This window comes from Danio rerio, chromosome 1, assembly GCF_052040795.2.
Source record: "Danio rerio strain M-AB ecotype USA chromosome 1, GRCz13ab, whole genome shotgun sequence".
NCBI classification, from domain to species: Eukaryota; Metazoa; Chordata; class Actinopteri; order Cypriniformes; family Danionidae; genus Danio; species Danio rerio.
In genome coordinates this window covers 23,219,124-23,241,611 of record NC_141021.1, presented here as the reverse complement: position 1 = coordinate 23,241,611, position 22,488 = coordinate 23,219,124, and the positions used below count along the sequence as shown (strand labels likewise).

The following is a 22,488-nucleotide window of genomic DNA, read 5'->3' as shown; positions in this document are numbered from 1 at the left end:
TGCGACCATGATCAGTTCTGCTGTTGTTCATAAATTCTACTCTTGATGTTGTACATTAGGAAGCTGATTGACACTCACCCTATCAGATTTACAAAATCTGCTATATCTGACTGCTCAAATGTCCAGTATTACCCAGTATTTTATATTACTTTCATGTGCCCAAATTTAATTTGAATTTGTATTTTCAGTTCAGATCTCTGTTCCACTAAATCTACTGTACTCATTTTCATTTGTTTTTAGAGAATGTCAGAACACAGTAATATTGACTGTCCTGAGAAATACATTGGTAAGTATATTTGTGCATACAGACTCTCTCTCTTTCACTGTTCCATTGGGGCATGGGCAGGAGGATGTGGTGTTTGACTGCATTATGGCACCAAGCCGATATGATGACCATGTGGGCTGCAAAGGACAGCATAGAAATAAATGAGTGAAAGAATGAATGAATAATTAAATAAAGAATTTAATTATAAGAAATTAGCATTAATTATGCATGCAATATTTTATGGGTGAAATATTAAAATGTCATTCATTGCGATAGACATGTTAAAAGCAAGTTTGCATTTTGCTTGCTTGCTTATTATGTTGCATCAGTTTCTTTAAAGATGCTTTGAAATAATATTTTATATTGAGTTGTTGTTTAAAGTTGTTTTCTTATATATTTAATTTAAAATATTTTATCTTTAATACAATTATGACATTATATTTTTGAAACATTCTTTCTTTTGTAAAAGAGTTAATATGAGTAAAGTACTTGGTGTATTCTGTTCATGCATTTAAATTAGTATATAGTGTAGGGCTGCACATTATATTGTTTCAGCATTGATACTGCAATGTGCGCATCCACAATAGTCACATTGCAAGATATACAATGTTGAGTTTGGATTATAGTTGAACAGGAGCTAAAGAATTATATTTAAATATCTGTATTTATACAGAAATTATATGATATGTTACAAGACAAAACCCAAACATTAACTTACTTGAATTTTTGTCTTTTGTTCCTAGTCCAAATGTCTACATTTCAAAGCAAAAACAAGATTATTTTACTTACCCCATTGCAGATAATTTGAGACACTGTTCGCTGCAGAGCCACTTGGGTTCCAATGAGAGGGTGCTTGAGCTCCAACTCCTCCTTCCATAAGCTGCTTTAATGCATACATCCACCCCACCCCTAACCCCAAACCCAGTAACATCACTTGTAGAAGAAGTGCAAGGAAAGAGGAGCTGGAGCTCAAGCTCCCCCTTGCTGGAGCTCAGCTCTGCCCAAGTGGCTCTGCAGTAAGTATCACTTGGATAATTTGAATTGTTTTAAGGAAAAACTCTTAATTTTGCCTTATTATTATTATTATTATTTTATTTAAAACAAAACTAATATATTTGACTTGATCTACAGAAAAATAAAATATAACAATATCAGATTTTTCCAATAATGTGCAGCCCTAATATAATGTACAAACAAAACAAAGTCCAAAGACATGAGGTGAATTGAGTAAGCTAAATTGTCCATAGTGTATGTGTGCAAATGAAACTTTATTGGTGTTTCCCAGTGATAGGTTGCAGCTGCAAAGGCATTCGCTGCGTAAAACATATGCTGGACCCCTGGTTATTAAAGGGACTAAGCTGAAAAGAAAATTAAATTAAATTAATCAAAATGTCACCAAAAAATGACCTCCCAGAATCCTCTCATAGGCATCAGGTTATCATTTTAGAACACAAGATAACATGATCGCCAAAGCAATCCTGTATTTTTGAATGTTTGTTGATATGCTGCATTACTGATTGCTCTATACATTGTGCCATAATTCTATCTACTGTGTCTCAGGGACCAAAGTCGTCCTTCATAACTCCAGAGAAGAGAGCCAAGCTGAAGTCCAACCCTGTTAAAGTGAGGTTTGCAGAGGAGGTGGTTGTCAACGGTCACTCACAGGTGTGATGCATTTATTAATTTACTCTGTGTTATGGAGCATTCACATTCAAATTCGATAGAGAAAATGATTAATAAAGAAAATGAAGGAGAGAACATGAACAAATGTGCATATTGATTATAGAGAGGCTCTGAGAAAAGGCTTTGGCAGTCTACCATGTCTTAAGTGAAATCTCAGTCAATTTATCAGTAATTTATTAATTATTCAATTATCCATTAATCATAATCTGTGTGCAGATATGCTGACATAATGCATAATATAGCTTCAGCCTTAAGATGGTGCATCCTAATAAAACAACTCAAAAGTTCAAACATTTTTACATTTCTGAGTAAACCTTTTATTTAAATAGTGTTCATTTCCCTCAACTTAAAGGTGCTGCATTTAAGTTTTTGACTCTTCTAAAGCATAAAACACCATAATGTATGCAGACATTAAAGCAACATTAAAGCCAAGAAAACACTGTTGTTTATCTGAAAAACAATGCTGGGGTCAGATATTTTGCTTTGAAAATGTGTTACGTGCCAGAACAATGTCTTTGTTTGGTTCTGCTAACCCACCCAATGCCATTTTAGCCAAGTTTATATTCAAACACTCATGGTTGCCTTGGTGGAAAAGCTCTTATTTCATTCATTCGGAAAGGCTCTCAAAGCATGTGACCATGACCTCCGGTGGACAGTAGCAGACTCTGAAAAAAGATGCAGATTCATAGAGTTCTATATGAGGTTATTGATTAGCAAATAATATAAATATTACGAACTTAAACATTAGGTGAGCAGGTTACATTGTGTCCTGTGTTCTAACAGCACTATTTGCTGTTTGCACCAGACAAAGCAAGACAGAAATTTAAATGGTCATTCAGAATCAAAGTGTAGTAGACTCACTGCCCTCAACAAAATGTAAGGTTATAACCTAATAAATACCTGTTAAACCTCTTTAAAATTGTTAAATGTACATGCTGAATCACTGATGTGTTTTATTTTGAGTTAAACAAACATCTCAAACTGTCAGCTGTGTCAGTTCATTGCGTATGCATTTGCACTGTTTTCGGGTGTTCATTTAGCCAAAAAAACGTGGGCTATTGTTACAGTTTTGGGAGAAGCAAAATTTCCATATGTGGTTTCAGTAGCCTGATGCATTTAGACCTGTCCAGTTTCCTCTGGAATGCATCCCAGACGACCTCCTGAAGTGGTTTGAGTGATCGGATTTAAAATCTGTCTCAAATGTGTTTTGGAGGGCATTTACCTCTGTCCCTTTCACGATCTAATAACTATCCCATCAGAAAAAAACACATGTAGTGACAAAGTGTAGCTTAAGTAGCTCCCATATGACTAATTAAACAATAGTTTCAACACTTTGTTGAAAGAGACTGCTGTTTAATAATTTAGCATATATGCTAACATTGCTATTAATATTATCTATTTTACATATTATATTTATAAATGCGTGTCTATTGACCTTGGTTCATATATTGATCTTTGACCTCCAGGGCAATTCTCTGCTGTTCCTGCCTAATGTTCTGAAGGTCTATCTGGAGAACGGCCAAACGAAGGCTTTCAAGTTTGAATCTAAAACCACTGTTAAGGTAATGTAGACACATTCACTATAATGTCACTAATGTAATGAGTTATGATGGATTTTTCGGTCAGCATGAAATATGGTTTTAAAGTACAATGGTAAATACATATAACAACATATATATGTATATTAAAAAACATACATATGTTACATAGCCTTGCGTGAAAATGTAATTTTTCCAAAAATAATAAGCAGTATATATTTTTTACTGTAATTAAAATAATAATGTATCAGTTCAGTACTTACAATGGCTGCTGAAAATTCAGCTTCAACACAGGAGCAAAAAACATTTTTAAATTACATTTAAAAGAGTATATTATGTAAAAAGGGAAATTTGTTTTGCATATTATGCAAAAATCACTTCTATAAGGGACTTAAACACAATTGTGTGGCAACAGTATGTGAAAATACAGCCAGCCTCTAAAACAATTATTCAATTTTTTTACAATCACACTTCATAAAACAGTCAACACTTTGGGCCCTATCATACACCCGGCACAATAAGGCGTAAAACGTGTTTCTAGGACGTGTTGCTATTTTCAGACCAGCACAACACTAATTTTCCTGTTTTCCACCACATTGTTTAAATAGCAAATCCATTTGTGGCATTTTGTGTACTCATGGGTGTTTCTGTCTAAATAAGATGCATTTTAGGGCGCATTGTTGGTGCGTTGCTATTTTGAGGAACTAAAATAGTCGGCGCAATAGACCAGCTGAGAGCAGGTCTAAAGTCCAGCGCAGAGCGCGTTAGTTGTATGCCTCCCTTACACATTGCTTAATACACACACGATGTACAACAATACGCAAATATCTTTACAAATGAAAAATAATTAAAGGTAAAAGATATTAAGGTAAAGTTATTACTTTCTACATAAATATAAAAACCACTGCCTTCATGCTTGCATCATGTCGGGGGGATTTTTCAGTTTGTTCATGGCAATTTGCTTTCGTATAATGTTATTTTTTATTAATAGTATTATTTATTTTTTTCTTATTTATATTTGTTTTATTAAAAACAAGCTTAGATTTGTCCACCTGTCAGGTTTTGGACCATATGGGGCATAGCATGTGTGTTTGGATATAACTACAAGTTTTTTGACCACATTTTGTTATTATTGTTCATTTATTAGTTTGCTGGAAATTAGAACTGGATTTAGAAATAGTTTGACACAAATCTTTGCGTTTAACAAACAAAATTAATTATGTAGGCTAATGGATGTCTGTGCGTACAACACGTTTCCCTATACACTAAAGAAAGTGAATGTGAATGTACAGAATGAGGAGGCTTATTCTCTCATTCTTGCTCTGCAGATGGTCTGTTTAACGGTTTTCTCTCTAGTGAAGTGTTCAGTTTTTCCACTTACAAAGTCCGCCATGTAAATAGCAAATGCACCATGGCGCAATGCAACTGACTATTAAGGGGGATGAGAGATGACACTCATGATTGGTTTATTCTCAAAAAGAGAATAAGCTCAACCCTGTTAGACCATGCGCCACATTTTTCTGTCTTTAAAATAGCAAAAGTGGATTCTAAAACGCCCATAATGCTTTTGCGCCCTGCGCTTTCGACTTTGCGCCAAGATCGTTATAATAAAGCCCTTAGACTGCAAAAGCAGCAACACTTTGATTGACATTCTCTCTTCGTACATGTCATCAGAGGGGGAAAGTCACTCCTCTTAGTGATGATCTCTTCCTTATTAGCATAAACAGTCCTGAGTGAGAAGCAGCCGTCCGCTAAAGATTTCATGCTGTACCTGATTAAGATAATTTCAGTGACTAAGAGACCTTAAAAATGTGGAGTTTAGGATGTACAATTGAACACTGTAGTCTCCATAGCCTACCTTCTTCTGAGCCACTTCTTTTTCACAGACATAATGTTAAGGCTGGCTCACATTTAGCATTTTTTATAATCCTAAACAATTATATCATGTCAGACTGCACGAACATGGCTCCCATGTCACACTGTAAGATCTCAGCTTTCACTAAGTCAGACTGAACGACACTGAAGACATGCCAACTCTGATGACAGAGCTTTACGTCATCCATCTGTGACACATTCACTATCTGGTCTTCTGAAATGATTCCTCGCAGCAAATGTACACAATATGTAGCAGCAATTTTGCACACAGTGTGTCTCAATAATAAAACCAGGAAGAAAAAAAAATGTTTTAACGTTTCCCTGTGGTCATTTGAATTGTCGCATGGGTTGCGTCATCAGATACAGTGCTCCTATTTGTTCTTGGATTGACGCTCATCTCAGCTGTTGTCACACTGCAGGATAGTGTCTGAGAAAAAATCTGATAACATCGGGCATTAAGCAGCTGTCTGTGAACGTGTCAAACCAACGATCTAAGATCACAGATAATAGCGCAGGAATTCAGGAATCTTTTAGCATTTCCCTAATTAGTCTAAGATGACAAAATCATGGCTGAAATCTCACAGTGTGAGCAGAGCTTTAGTCCAGTTTTTGAATCTGCTGCTATGCTGAGGAATAGCTGTTAATAACTCTGCCCTCTTTTGAAAAAAGGTCTGGGAGCACAATCTGATCTGAATTTAAAGTGACAGTCACCAAAATGGCACAGTTTAAATCAAAGCCTAAAAGGGTCAGCTTCAAAGATTTATAAAAAAAATTATTTGTGTGGTATTCTGAGCTGAAACTTCACATACACACTCTAGGGACATCAGAGACTTATTTTACATCTTGCAAAAAGGGGCATAGTAGGTCACCTTTAAATTTGTTATAAAATAAATGATTGCAATTATATTGAAAACGACAAGCTGTTTTTTTTTTGTTTGTTTAAAATGTGTATAAAACTACTATCATTTTAATTTGCTGTTTTGTTATCAAATAAAATATAATTGGTGAAGTGCTCTTTCTGACCAAACTGAATGACTACACATGTGAATGGCAGAGCAAGTACTCTAAACAGGACAATGATATTCATTCAGTATAATATCATTTATCCTGTTCTGTGTACTAATGTCCTCTAACTAAACGTTTAATATAACCTCTTTGTGTTTTCTCTAGGACATAGTGATGACTCTGAAGGAGAAACTGTCAATAACCCGTATAGAACACTTCTCCCTAGTACTGGAACAACAATACAGCATAAGCAAACTCTATCTACTGCATGAGGAAGAGATTATTCAAAAGGTACACACAAACACCATACAAGATCAAACAGAAATACACATCAGTACGTTAGGGCTTATTCAACCTCATGTTGTTGCAAAACTGTTCTTTTGTTCATAAACAAATATATTATTATATAAAATTATTATAAATAATTATTTAAAAAATATTATTAAGATTATCCTAGAAACTCGTGGAGTTATAAAAGTGACAATGTAAGAACATTGGCTCTTAAAATCATAAAATTCGTCCAAAAGATTTTCAGTACTTATTATTATTATGTACTCCAGAAAACATACAGCATATGGACGAACAAATCCTTTTGCTCATTCACTTGTCCTACTTAGGTTAAAGTATATGTGGAGACCATCTATAGGACATACCATAATAGTTTTATACATTTCAATGCTTTCATTTTTAAAAAATGTGGCATGTTTTTGTGCTGCTATTACTTAATATCCTGTGTAATAAGTAGGCTCACACAAAATATGCAAATGCAGAAATCAGCAGATTTGTACCTCATTATTCAGTCTATTTATTTACTTATGCAATATTTATACGTTAAATGTTATATTAATAATTATATTTAATATTATTATTGACTAATATTAATATGTTTATATGATTTATACAGTATACTATAATAGTTTGTAAAGTAATATTTTAGTTGATATTGTCTTTAGTAGATATGTCATTTAGTAGATATATTAGACTTGCTTTGTTTAACTTGCCTATAAGTGCATATTACTAATACACTCTTTAAATAATAATAAAACAATAACAAAATATTGTGTCTGAAAAACCTTGTTTTCAGACCAGTACATACACTGGGCATACAAATAGCACTTCATTTGCTATTTAACAGCGTGGAACAAGAAATGAAACTGAATACTATGACAGACTGAAACAAGGATTTAAAAAAAACTGCTTTTGTACTGCTTTGCTCAACATTGGCCTGGGTTTATGATTTATATACTGTTTCCTTACAAAATGACTGGCTTGGCATGCATAAAACAAGATCATTCTGAAAAAGTTATGATCTGCAAACGTTTTAAAAATTTTTTTGTTGTTTTTCTGTAAATGTATCTTTTATTCATTACATTTCAATTACTTTAATTTGATAGAATTGACAAAAACACACATAATCCTATAAAAGTTTCTATTTAAAAATTATTTTTGAACATTCTATTCATTAAACAATGTTAAACCAAAATATATTATGCTTTTTCCATAAATATTAAGGAGCATAACTTTTGAACACTCTTCATATCCCTGTTTGTTTTCTACATGGAACACCATATTGAAGAGTAAACCGTGATGTATAAGAGAGCATTCTTAAAAAGAGTTTAGTTACTACTTTTTTTACACACGTTTGTAATTGTTAATTGGCTGACGTACAGTGTAATTTTTTATCTAATTTACTTTGTATGTGTGACAGGTGGTTGAAAAAAAGGAGACACATGACTACAGGTGTCTGTTCCGTGTCTGTTTTCTACCCAGAGACTTTAAAAGCATGCTTACAGAAGATCCTGTGGGCTTTGAGTATCTGTACTTACAGGTGAGTGTTTCTTTCATGTTAGTTTCCTGCTATAACCACTAGTTAATGATTGTACCCCTGTAAGGAAATATCTAACCCTAATGCACATCCATCTATATTTTATAAACAGCACTACAAATGGTGGGCATTAGATTGTTTTCTGATTATATGAATATTCTTTGGTGTATTACAAAGACTACGCTTGTTTGCATTCTTAGTGTAGACACTAGGACACACACAGGTTTATACTTAAAGTTAGCATGAAATGGAAGTTAAGTTCAAGGAAGTTTCCTTTATCATGATATATATTTGACTGAAATGGTTTTTAAAGTGGGGGAAAAAATTAAGGGCGGTGCATGATTTCATCCTTTGGGAATCTATATGATTGCTGGTGCTAAAAGAAAGAGGAAGATTTGAATGTCAGTTTTACTAAGTTGTAGAGGATTACCAACAGTGAATTTAGGCATGGACTCAGGCCCCGTTTACACTAGTGCGTTTTAGTTTTAAAACGGCGTTTTAGAATGAAAACAATCCGCATCCACACTCGTGTTTTACCCAGCGTTTCTGAACTGCTCTCCGTCCACACCAAAACGCTGAAAACGCACATCACGTGACCACACACACACACACTTTGGCAATCGCTGGAGCCCATCTACCCAGATGAGAGCTCTGCTAGTCGGACTTCTCATCAAGCATCTCCCGCTGGATCTAATCTCACTATATTTATTAAACGTGATATATCATTCATCTTGTTGTCTTTATCTAACGACATATTCCCTGACTTTGGTCATTGGAATCTATTACTTGTTCTCAGGTAACGTGTTTTGGCTGAGCGCAAAGATAAGTTAATGATTAATGTAACCACGTAGCCTACATTCTGTATATTGACTGATCGCTTGCCTTTATTTCCTATAATGTATAAACTTATTGTATGTTATACTTTTATAATGGCCATTATCGATTATTAAAACTGATATTCAGCAAAAGAGAGGGTATGTTTTGTATTTTCACTGAAATTGAAAGGAGGCAGTTGTTATCGGCTCCGTTTTGTTATAAATATCCACACAGTGAAGATGACGCTCATGCAGCACGGCGCCTCAACATTTCTGCTGTCTGTTTAGTTGTTAATATTAAAATAAAAATAGGCAGTTCCTTATATCAAGTTTACATTTTATTGTTGAGAAAGTGAAACAACGTAGCCAGGGTGATGTGAATGAAGTTATAAAGTACACTGTTCCCTGTGAAGATTGACGTGTGTCCTCGGTATGTTTTCCATATCAAACTGAGAAGAAGAGATGCAGCCTTGATCAAACTTGCGAAGTCTGAACTTACACGGAGAAGATTCAGGACTGAACTGTGTGTGGGCTACTTAATATTGAGGAAAAGCCCCAATCAGAGAGGCGAATGTCTGCAGCCCTGCCTCCGTTTTCAGATGTCTCCGTCTTTCCCCATCCACAATGAGACGGAGCTGCAGCGTTTCAGAATGAAAACGGCCTCTCCAGCGTTTTCGAAACGCTCCGTTTTCGGCGCTCGAGAACTCCGGCGTAGTGTGGACGGATGGCGTAACCGTAGCAAAACTTATGCGTTTTCAAACTAAAACGCACTAGTGTAAACGGGGCCTCAGGCAGGGCGGCATCTTCCCGGGGGAGGCACGGGAAGTCAGTTTTGAGGTTTGGTTTGTTGGTGCCGGTCAAGCTAGACCTGCCACTTACTTACTAAATCACTGTCGGCTGTTGTCAGAATGTTTTGATGCATGAAGAAAAATGGGAGCTAGATTTTACAGACAGAATCTTACCATATTTATTTAAACCCCTGCCTCTCTTGAAAGCAGGGCATAAACAGGAGCCACACTTATAGTTTGCCCTATATATTCAAAATAATAAAGAGCACAGAGTCATTGTTTATAATAAGCACTACTACTATAAATATAGAAATAAGAAGAGTTTTGATTTTATGCCAACTTAAATAAATAGCTAACTAGCAAATATATATATATATATATATATATATATATATATATATATATATATATATATATATATATATATATATATATATATATATATATTTATTTATTTATTTATTTATTTATTTTAAAATAAAGTAAATATTGTTTTTATAGTTAGTAGTCAGTCATTAGCATTTATGCTATGTCATCTTCTAGATGAGTGAATAAACGTGTGTCTATTTGTGTGTGTGTAGAGTGTGAGTGATGTATTACAGGAGAGATTCGCTGTAGAGATGAAATGTAATACAGCTCTCAGACTGGCTGCTCTACATGTACAGGAAAAGCTAGCCAGCAGTGGACAATCCCTTAAAACACCACTTAAAGCTATCATGTGAGTACACATGCAATAACATTATGCCATACTGTACAGTAAGTGTCCATACTACTTTCACGAACTTAGTAAACCCTGATGTTGCGTTTGATTGCTTGTTATATTATATTATATTATATTATATTATATTATATTATATTATATTATATTATATTATATTATATTATATTATATTATATTTAGGCAGGTCCAAAACACATGTACACATTGCTTACTTCACACACAGGGATGCACAGCAGCAATCATATAGCTATGATTTTTTTTAACACGTATGTTTTGGGTCCTGTTTATCATAGAGTCCTAAAGTGTGTTATTTAGAGTTTGTATGTCTGTATTTATTCTGTCTGAAGGAAGGAGTGGGGTATTGAAAGCTTTGTGTCCCACACCTTACTGCGCAACATGAGAGAAAAGGACTTAAAGAAAGCCATCAGTTACCACATGAAAAAGATTCTGTCTCAGGAGCCCAAGCAAAAGGTGTGTGCATGTGTGTTTTACTTTTTAAATTGTGTGGATGAATGCAAATCATCCATAATGTGCTGTATAACTGTAAAATACAATTTTAAAAGTGATGTGTACTGTATCGTAATACTCTAATAGTTACATATTACATCTTGATATACCCTCTTACTTAATGATACTCTATCCATGTAACATTGGTTTTCCCTGAAAGAATAGCATAGTTTTGCCATGGTCTGTAAAATATGCTTTTACAAAACTGTTTGTACTGTACTAATTCAGTTTATTTAAAAATGTTCCCACATGTTGACCATTTTCATAGATGATCTCAGTGGATCAAGCTAGACTGAACTACATGAATGAGATGTCTGAACTCAAGTCATATGGAGGAAAAGCTTTTAGCGCCACTATGATGGTAAGAGATGTATTCTGCATCTTAATAGCCACTTTCAGGCATGAAATCCATTAAAGTGCTGTAACAATTTTCCCAGTAAATGTACATCACATTGATTCACACATGCAATGGCTTTTCTTCTGTCATCTGCTTTGTTACTGCTCAAACATTAATACCAAACTGCCATTTAAGAGAGTGAGAAGAATGCAAATGATCAAACCATTAACCTCTTCCTTGGACACATGATAAAAATGTGCAGTGATATTTTGTTGGTCTCACACAGGGCACCAAAACTAGTTATAGTATTGGTCTGAAATATTAACATTACAGTTTTTCTCGATTGCTTAAACACATTTCTTGAAACTGTGCCTCATATTCTAAAACAGTAAACACAAATCCATAACGTCTCACCCAATTTTCCAAACAGTCTATTTTCAGGTCAAAATGAAGCTCTACACTCAAAACCATACACTCTTGCTGAAAAACCAAACCTTGTCCTCAGACATCACACACAAGGCCTCAAAACACACATGCTGCAACTGTAGCTATGTTTCCATCCTCCTATTTTTATGTGCATTTTGTACATGCGCATAAAAAATGGTTGATAGAAATGGCAAGACGCGCATAAATTTTGAAAATGTGCATAAAACATATGCGCATAACTGAGTAGGATCAACTTTTTACTCGAAAATAAATAAAATTTTAACGAACAAATTCCTGTATGTGCAATAAAAAAGGTTTTGTGATTTAGTTATAAGAGATCATGTGATGATAAAAATGTGCGTAAATGGATAAACCAGCAGGCTGAGCACATTATAAAACATCTGCAATGTTGTTTGGTCTTTTTAAAACATCTTAACCGATTCAATATTAGTGTTAATATATTTTTAATTACCTTCAGAATCAACAGTGTCTGTGCTCCGCGTCTCACGCCTTCAAACGCCACCGCACGTTCACTGCGTGTCAGGATTGCCTTCTGAGGCACAAGTCATTTATTAAATGAAAAAAAGATTCATGCAGCTTCTCGTACCACAGCAAATTCAGTTTTTATTGTTGATATTTGGCGCCATTTAATCAGGAAGTGACAATTTTGTTTGCTTTGACTCGTGCTGCTTTACTTGTACATCTTTTATGCAATATTCTAGTTTTGCACATAAAGTTAATTTGCATATTGGGATGGAAACATAGCTATAGTCTTACACACTGGTACAATAAATTAAAATAGTGTGGTGGCTCAGTGGTTAGCACTGTTACCTCACAACAAGACGGCCACTGGTTTCGGGTGCTCTGGTTTTCCCCACAGTCCAAAGATATGCAGTGTAAGTGAATTGGATATACAATTATAATTATACAAATTTTATAATTTTGAAGTTTACATTTTTAATTACATTTTTTTGTTTAATTTTAATAAAATGTTATAAATTTGAAGGAGTTTATTGTCTGGCCAATATCATGAATTTGTTTAATATCAATTGCCTTGTAGAGCCTTTAACTGTATTATCAACACAAGAAAGTAAAAATTTTTTAATAAATTAAGTATTATAAACAAAAGAATAGGGAAGGGTAACCAACAGCTACTAAGTGGACCATGAATGAAGTGCATTCGATTGAATAATGAAAGTGGTTAATTTAGAAGCTTTAACAAGTTGCTTGTTTTTTTTTGTAGGGAAAAAAATTGAGCCCAATGAGGTGAAATTATCTATAAGTGTTGATATAATCACGCGTGTAATGCTAAATAGTAAATGCAGGTGAAAATGGGGGTATAAAATATGTTGAGCTTGTCTACTTTCAACCACAACCAAAACCTTGTTTTGCCAGTCCTGATTTTACAGCTATCAAATAAAAGCTGCCACACTTTGTGTAATTTTCCAATGTCTCCTTTTGCATTTGTATGTATATTGAGCATCCTTATTTTACAGAATTAGATGGAAAGATTAGCTCTTGCATACATTTGCCCATACATCCTCAAAAGTTTCCTACAAAGTTAAGCTTCAACCCTATAAAAACACATTTGCCTATATCTTTCCAGTGATCTTGAACGCATTTTATCATGTTCAGGTGTGTTTTATTAGTGTAGGAACAAAAGTCTACATGACCATTCCAAGACTGAGTTTGCCCATCCTTGCTCTAATCCCTTCAGAGGGACCCTCTAAAGGCCTACTCACACTATGCTATCTGTACCGTGCCCAGGCCCGTTTCCCGGATTGTTTGAGAAGTGTGAGTGTGCTGAATCTGGCTCAGGCATGGTTCACTTGGCCGGCCCTGGCCCGGTTGGAAGAGGTGTGCCTGAGCGCGGTTCACTTGGGCTTTTGCGTGGTCGCTTGTGTGTGAGTGCAAAACGCGCCAAAGCCCGAAACTGAAAGCGAGACGTGACTTTTAAGGGACTGTTTCATATGGATTTATTAATCATTCTTACTGTTCAGTAAACAGTAGTTTATTAAATACGCAAACCCCTCACTGCACGACAGCTGCACACCTTCAGCAAACCTTCTAATTCCTGCAGCACGAGGGCTTTATGATTGTTTATAAGCGTCAAAAGTGGCTGATCTGTCCTCCGAAATATCTGTCTGCGTGTCCCCGCATCCCTAAGGACTAAACCGATATAACTAGTTATTGTAATGTGAGTGCAGGCCATCGTGGGAGACGGGAGGGGGGACAAGCGTGCTTTGGCCCGGTTCGAGGCAACTGTACATAGTGTGAGTACGGCCTAATTCAATTCTTGGAGAGCCACAGCTCCGCAGATTTTAGCTCCAATCACCTGCAAATCACACCTGCCTAATATTCTCTAGTCGTCTAGAACATGTTGATTAGTTGGATCAGCTGTGCTTGATTCGGGTTGTTGCTAAACTGTGCAAAGCTGCGGCCATCCATGAGTTTGAGACCCATGCTCTAAAGGTATTAGGCCATAGGGATGACCCCTTCCGAATGGAACCCACTGTGCGATTCTCTGCTCATTCCACACAAATCTATAACAGTAATAAAAAATAAAGTAATATAACCAAGTCTATCACAACTTGACCTTGTACAAATAGTTTTTTTTTTTTTGCATGAATGAAGATTACTTAATGTAAATTAAAAATATTCAGATAAACCCCTTTTCGTTTATTCCCATTTTTCTGTGAATTTTTGAAAATGTCAGTTTCTCTGTTTCATTCGTTCCCTCTCTGTTTAACTAGCTGCAGGACAGAGAGTCAACGGTGAGTTTGTTGGTGGGAGCTAAGTATGGAGTGAGCCAGGTTATCAATCACAAGCTGAGCATCATGACAACACTCACTGAATTCAGCTGCATCACCAGAGTGGAATTATTACCCGAGTCTGACAGAGTTAGCCTGGTCAAGATCTACCTCCAGGATATCAAGGTATACAGTAAACATATATTTCTACACGTTTTCTTTGTTCTGTTATTCTTTCTCATTGCCACACTCTTCTTTTCCTCAGCCGATAACATTGCTGATGGAATCAGTGGCAGCCAAAGATTTATCGTGTCTGGTTGCTGGATATTGCAAACTGCTTGTGGACCCCCAGATCTGTGTGTTTCCCTGGTCACCTAATTCAAAGAGTCACCGGATATCAACTGAAGAGGGTACGCAGTCTATTTGTCTGTATACTGATTTGCTTCCATGCTTTTGGCAGAATCTGAGAACTTCACTTCCACTCCACACCTCTCACATATTCTGGATGTAATAATAGTCTAAAAATAAAACATGCTATAAAGCAAATTTCACACTTTTAAAAGAGTTTGTATCTTACAAGTGCCTACACTGTTAGGAAAAGTGGTTCTAAACAGCACCAAATAAGGGTTCTTAGCAATTGACATTGAACATGAAGATATCAGAATCAGAAAGAGCTTTTTTGCCAGGTATGTTCACACATACAGGAAATTTGTTTTAGTAACAGAGCTTTTACAGTGCAACAGAATTACAGAGATAGGACAAAAAACAGATAATGAATATATTTTAAAAATAGAAGTAAGTAGTGAATGCAAATATACAAATTGACAAGTTTATGTACAGGTATATGGACATCTATTAGACAATTTTAAAAAAAATGCTTGCTGGGATCTGAAATACAAATGAGTTTGAAATCACAGTGTGTCCTTTCCATTTTTTAGATAAAAATAAGTATGCTTATGAAGGCCAAAGTTAGCAAAATGGACAGAATGTGATTCTACTGTTACTTACCTTAATTTTGCTCTGTTGAACAGAGCTGGTCACATGTTCTTTTAAACTTAAAACAGAAAAAATATGATCGGTGGGCAGCAAGTAAGATTTTGAAAGTTAGAATGTACAGAGTAGGGCTGCACGATAATGAAAAAAAGTAACATTGTGATTTTTTTTATATTGCAATATGAATACAATTTAACCAGATGACTTAATATATCTATTGATAAAGAATTTATAATGTTTGATCAATTGGGATGATTCTGCAGTGGGAATGCATCTCCATAAAATCTAATAAACAATCTTTCAACTTTTTGGGGTCCCCTGACACATTTTTTTGTTGTCTGTGCTATTTGCGGTGCATTTCTGTACTTGCATGTGTTGTGAATATTTTCATGTACATGTTTAGTCAGAGACTGATGAATTAATATTTACTATTTGTATCTCCATAAAATATAACAAACAATCTATAAACTTTTCAGGCCCCAGACACATTTTTGTTGTGGTCTGTGCTATTTGCCGTGCATTTCAGTATTTGCATGTGTTGTGAGTATTTTCATGTAAAACAATCTATAAATACAATCAAGGAAAAGATGCAATTGAAATAAAGTGTTTTATCATTCCCCAAGTCTAACAGTATTCAAGTACAGTAACTGAATTATAAAAATAATAATAATAAAAAAAAACAGTTAAGGTGACAAATCGTACAATTTCTTATATCTGAATGCTTTTCAAATCATTATACAATCACAGGTATCAAAAACACATGCAAATGATAAATTATAATACAAACTCCACATTACATATCCTGCGATGTGACTATTGTGAATGATCACATTGCAGCATCGATGCTGAAATGATATATTGTGCAGCTGTAGTACAGAAGTGTGAATAAATAATGAATTTACCGGTCCCACTTCATATTAAGTGTCCTTAACTACTATGTACTTGCATCAAAAAATAAATACAATGTACTTACTGTGTTCATAATGTATTTGAGAACACTTGTGGTGCTCTTGAGTTGGGATAGAGGTTGGGTTATGGCAGGTTTGGTGGTATGGGTAGGTTTAAGGGTGGGTTAAGGTGTAAGGGATGGTCAACAGTGTATTTACAAATGTAATTACAGAAGTTAATTACAGATGTAATTACATACAGGTATTTAATCAAGCATAAGTACACAATAAATACATGTATTTACACAATAAGTACATTGTAAAGAACTATTAATTCTTGTGTAAGTACATATTAGTTAAGGCCACTTAATATAAAATGGGACCAATTTACCTGTTGAGAGAATGTTAATGGTCTGTGTATTTTATAATTGATCTTCAGAAAACCTCAAGAAAATTAGGTGCTTTGTCAGTAAAAAACAAAAAGTTTGTAAAGTAAGAACCCTAAACACAAAGAATCATTTCAGATTAAACGGGTTCTTCAGGATGACATGGTTCTAAATAGAACTATTAGTATGTGCAAAGAACCATATTTTTAGAATGTTTTTGAAGATAAAATCACACAATATATGACATAAAAAATTGTGAAAAACACAGTTGGAGCTGACCATGAGTAGTGAGTCAAGTCACTCCATATCAGTGTAAAAAAAATACATATTAATATACATAATTTTAAAAAATTCTGCGACTTGAAAAGGTTATGAATTTTGTTATGCTCTTTCCCCCATTGTCTATAGGATATGTGTCACACTGTGGAAGTGACTCGGAAGACTCGGACACAGATGTGGATGCTCTCCTTGCTCATGTTGCCAGCACTGCCAAAAGCAGCACAACAGCAACAAGTGATAAACCTAATGATGAACTACCAGAAGAAACTGAAAAAACTAAAAGTGACATGGAAAAAGATGAAGAGATGGAGAAAGAAGGAGGCAAAGAAGAGGAGGCATTGGAAAAGAAGGAAAGAGAAGAGGACAGAGAACCCATCAATGAATCTATAAATGATAATAATGAAAAGACAACAGATATAAATGATGAGAGACTGGGCACAGAAAAGGAAGGCAAATCTCAAGAGAATAAGCCTGAACACCCTCCCTGTATCATTATTGTAGATGACCCTTCATCTGAAGCATCTGATTCATACCAAACGGAGTCACATTTCATGACCAGCATGTCCAGTGACTCTATAGATGCTTTGGAGGAGGATGATCTTATGACCTATTTTTCTACCAGACACCCATGGCATTTACCAGTGAAAGACTCTTACCACTGTGAAGACCGCTTTTCACCATCACTGTCTCCACAGCAACAGCTTTGCAAAGACTCTCAGTCCCAGAGTGACCTGTGCTCTGCTGATTCCCATTGTGAGCCAGATATTGACCAATTCTTTTGCTTTGCTGCACTCTCAAACATTGCTGAATGTCTACCTAGTCCCCCTGCAGCCAGCGAAGAGGAAGACTGTGAGGAGTCAGGAATAGAGAATGAAAACCATAAAAAGGAGTCACCTGCAAAATGTCCTGAAAGCAACCTACCCCTTCCTGCAGATTATGTGTTCACATTTGAACAAGGAGACACTAGACATTACTACAATATCTGCTCCAATGTTACTCCTGACAGTGCTCGCAGCCTTCCAAAACCTTTCTCTTCTCCAGATCCTACAGAAACACGCCAGGATCAGGAAGGAGTGGCAAGGAATGGGAAAGAAGCAGTGCCAATTTTTCATCCCCCACCAGGGTTTGGAGACAGCAGTTCAGATGATGAGTTCTTTGACGCTCAGGAAAGATTCACATCCCCGGAAGAACCTTTATCTACTGCTATGACTAGGGGTATGACAAGGAAAATTCTCTTTAATTATATGTATAGATAATAATATAGAATTTAAAGTTATTCACATGTAAAGTTTTGTATATGATTGATGTAAATTTTTGCTGACAAGCACTTAACATTTGTCTTTGCTGTTTACAGAAAATTCTGCAGAATCCAGCACCATATTAAACACACTACGCCTGGGACAGATTGGCATCTGTGTCAGTGAACAAGAGGCAAAGGATTCAGAGAGGAAACAAAAGGAGGAAGGAAAAATGATTACACAAGATGAATTGTCAAATTTCAATAAAAGATCCAAGAAGCGTCGCTCATTCATGGAAACTAATTACACATCCCTTGTATCATTCCCAGAGCAGGATCAATTAAGTAACAGCTATGGAAATAGCATCCAAAGGTGTGGATCTTTATTAGTCAATCATGGCACTGGTCGAATGGCATGTTTTGATGGTGGATGCTCAGATCAAGTTCCATGCCCAACAGTCTCGTCCTTAACTGATTCTGAAGGAGAACCTGCACAACTGGAATCCAAACCTATTACCCCATCAAAAGTTAATGGATCAGGACCACATAATTCCACTGTTACACAAGTGGGATCACACTCAAACAAAGCCTTCCAGCGCAAACAGCAACGTATAGAAATGGAACCAGATTCAATGGAGTTTAAATCAGTCACTGAACTAATGTCTACTGTATCACCAACTATAATGGCAGTACGCTCCCATATGGACCTACATGAGAAAGTAAGCACCAGAAACCATGGTACAGACGATGAGGAGGAGGGTGCAGTGGGAGGACTAGAGAGTCTGTTTGGGGGCCACTTGTTCTTTGATATGTCTAGAAAAAAGTGTGATAGCAGTGTTTTATTTGGTCAGAGAGATGACCAGGTAACCAGACAAATGGAAGATTTGTTCCACGGCAGATCAGTGAACCAAAAGAGTAGCTCACTACCAAGACTTGGCCAGATATCCCCATCAAGTTTGCCGTACTTCCATGTTCCAAGTATATCGTACACCACAAGCCCTAATACAGAGAGGGATAGCAATACTTTACATCTAGAATTTGGAATGGGAAAACACTCAGTGGAGCCAACAGAGAGAACCAGGAGCCAGAGCATGTCTGCATCTTTTGGTAATGGTGCGCCACATTGCCCATCAAGACATTTATTTTCCCAGCAAGTCAGAACACCAGAATCTGACGAAACTGAAAATTCAAGTGACCCTACTGTTCCGTTCGAACCAGCTCAGAATTTTCTTCTTACACCTTGTTCATCAGGAATCCTTGGCCGACTTTCTGCCTCAACCCTGCGGGGAAAGATCCAGAACCTTCCCCTTTACTTATCAAGATCCCAGGAGATACTAAATTCCGGTTCAAATGGCAGTGGCAATGTTGAGCCTTTGCGAAGACTTTCAGAGTCCCAACTACAAAGAAATGAAGTTGAGGTAGCTAAAGAGGTAACCGAAGATGCAACCATAAATGAAGGTGCTCCTGAAGTTACAGAGGTAAAAGTGGTAACCATAGTATCTGAAGAAGTGACTGAAGTCATTGAGGAGGTAAGAGAGGTCCCCCACATTAGTCCACAAGCATGTGGACAGAGGAAAATCAAAAATGAACCCAAAGATCTTTCTGTAATATCCGTATCCCCCTTTTGTTCAAATGCAAACAGCTCTCTCCAGATCAACCCTTCTTCTGTAGTAGTTACTACACAGAACCTTAATGGACCTTGGGGGTTGGTAACATCCAGTGGATTACAAGGACATAGCCATTGTCCCCATAACATTACACCTAACTGTGGGGTTTTCACAAACTGTCAATCGAAACCTACCATAGCCCAGCCACAGTCCTTGCTCAGTCCAAAACAACAAGAGAAACCAGACTTTAGCTGCACATCAGTCCTGGCTATGGGTTGTGATACTGTAATGGAGAGTGCTGAAGCACCTTTAGAGGTCTGTCAGTCAGTATACACCAACTGTTTCAGTGGAGTCCTTGACAGTGCCAGCTTTGATGATGAACTCACTGTCTATGAGTTTTCCCGCAAAACCAGCCAGAGTGAAACAGGAGATGCAGTACTGACCTCTGTTCCTCCTTCCTCCCTCTCTGCATCCCCTGCATCTTTCTCTCCATCTTCTCCGTTGCCCTCATTCCCTCATCTAGTGCTGCCTGCTTCTTCATCTACAGAGCTCAACCCCCTTCTGTCTCCCTTGGATGCTTCTGACTGCTTCCTATCAGACCCTCATGAAGATATCATCACTTCACTGCTGACTCGTCGGTATTCTTTACCACCAACAGGATTCCTTTCTTTGCAAAGGGATGTAGATACCCTTTTATGTGTTCTTGCTGGTGCGATGAAGAACCAGGATGAGGCCCAAGAGCACCCTAGGGATACCTGTGTGGCTCACTTTTCAGAGAACAAAAGGCGATTGCATGGGGAAGCTCGGGGGCTTTTAGCTGGATGTCAGCGTGTGGTCAGGGTTGGGCAGACGCCAGAGGAAACACTTCAGTCGCTTGCTGAAAGCTTCCGTTCACTGGTACAGCTGACAAGTGTGTGTTTATGTTTCTCCAGCTGCCAGCGGTGCAGGGAGCGCCATGCTCAAGCACTTACAGGACTAGCAAATGTTGCAAAAACTTATCAGGACTTTGCTCGGGCAGCAGAGCTAGTGGGAAGTGCTGCCGAAAGGAAGACTTGTCTTGAGCTTAGTATTAAGCTCTTGGCCCGCCAATGCACTGCATTAACATCCTCAGTCTTCTGCCTCACTCAGCTCTTTCGCACTCTCACTGCCCTTTGACCTTTGGACAGCTACATTGGGTAGTCCCCCCATCCCCCTAAACTACAACAAACCTGTGAGAATAACTTAAATGTGGTTTTCTCAAACCATCTCATGAGATGTATAAAATTAACACCAAGGCGGTGTCCAAAGGTACTGGCATACCAGTAATAAGCATGCACTAATACATACACACATGCAGACAATGAAACATAAACCTGCCATTTAAGTGTTTTGAATGGATTAGCCTAAAAGACAAATGTACTGAGAAGATAATTTCCTAACAGGGTACTATAGAGCTTGTTTGACAGTATTTGTATGTGGGGTAAAGTTATTTAGTATTGAATGTAATTCTAAACCAAAAGTCTTTGTACTATGATTACAGTAATTTATTCTATTTATGAGGAAAGCATAGATCAGGATTCTGTGTTGTGTATCTTCCAACATTCTCTTCTCTCCTTAAATTTGCTATCTCTTGCTTGCTTTCTCACTACTATTCTAACCAATGTTATGCACATACAGTAAATTTTCTTCTGTCTGCCATGCCTACTTTCTATTAGATAATGCTCTAAAAGTGTTCTGCAGTAATCACCTGGGTTATAAATGTTTACAAAATACAAACAACATTTTCTTGAGTAGGCAGTAACATTTTTGTGTTCTTTAAGATGAATATACCAAAGCCGATGGATGAATGAATTTGCAGAGTGAATGCAGATTTTCAATCAACATCTGCATATGCTTTACAGGTTTAACTTCAAGAAGGTAGGATAATTTGGATCATAGATGTGGAGGAACAATATAATTGTTTAATAGCAATCTATAATTTAAATAGAAGCAATCTAATTTTGGTGCTATTCGTTTATTTTTTCACAGACAAGTCATTTCTTTATATTCATTCCTCCTATTTTTCCAGTCCTCACAAAACACTGCTCATATAATCACCATACAATGATCAAATTATTGTAGAAATTCGTTCAAAGGTGACAGAAAATTACAAATATGAGTGCGTAAAGATAGCAAATGACTAAATTATAAGCAAGGTCATTTACCCACAAGTACATGTGTCTGAATACCAAAAAGCTGCCATGTACTCTTTACTTATAAGGCATGCTGTAAGCCATAGGCATACTGTATTTCTTGAAAATAGTGGGCAAGGCTGCATGTAGAAAATGAATGCATGATTGAAAGAGTGATCAGTGAGTGTATGGATGGATTTAGTTATGAAAACCAACATTGTAATGCAGTATTCACCCCATTAAAATTAATTCCAAATGACTGTGATGTATTTTTTTATTATTAAATTTAAAATGATAGATAGATAGATAGATAGATAGATAGATAGATAGATAGATAGATAGATAGATAGATAGATAGATAGATAGATACATACATACATACACTGGTCAAAAGTTTGGGGTCAGTTTTTAAGA

The 22,488-nt window shown here is 36.4% G+C and overlaps 1 protein-coding gene across 1 annotated transcript in view; it reads left to right on the top strand.

Annotated features, from left to right (window-relative positions):
- The window catches only part of frmpd1a (FERM and PDZ domain containing 1a), a 53,152-nt gene extending 30,818 nt beyond the window's left edge, over positions 1-22,334 (top strand). The window contains exons 6-17 of the mRNA XM_087237123.1: positions 241-286; positions 1,826-1,930; positions 3,415-3,510; positions 6,532-6,657; positions 8,075-8,194; positions 10,376-10,512; positions 10,863-10,986; positions 11,291-11,383; positions 14,539-14,721; positions 14,801-14,945; positions 17,210-18,295; positions 18,435-22,334. Of these exons, the coding sequence (XP_087093249.1) occupies positions 241-286; positions 1,826-1,930; positions 3,415-3,510; positions 6,532-6,657; positions 8,075-8,194; positions 10,376-10,512; positions 10,863-10,986; positions 11,291-11,383; positions 14,539-14,721; positions 14,801-14,945; positions 17,210-18,295; positions 18,435-21,079 (4,906 nt within the window). The 3' untranslated portion in view covers positions 21,080-22,334. The remainder of the gene's footprint in view (positions 1-240; positions 287-1,825; positions 1,931-3,414; positions 3,511-6,531; positions 6,658-8,074; positions 8,195-10,375; positions 10,513-10,862; positions 10,987-11,290; positions 11,384-14,538; positions 14,722-14,800; positions 14,946-17,209; positions 18,296-18,434) is intronic.
- Positions 22,335-22,488: the final 154 nt, after the last annotated feature.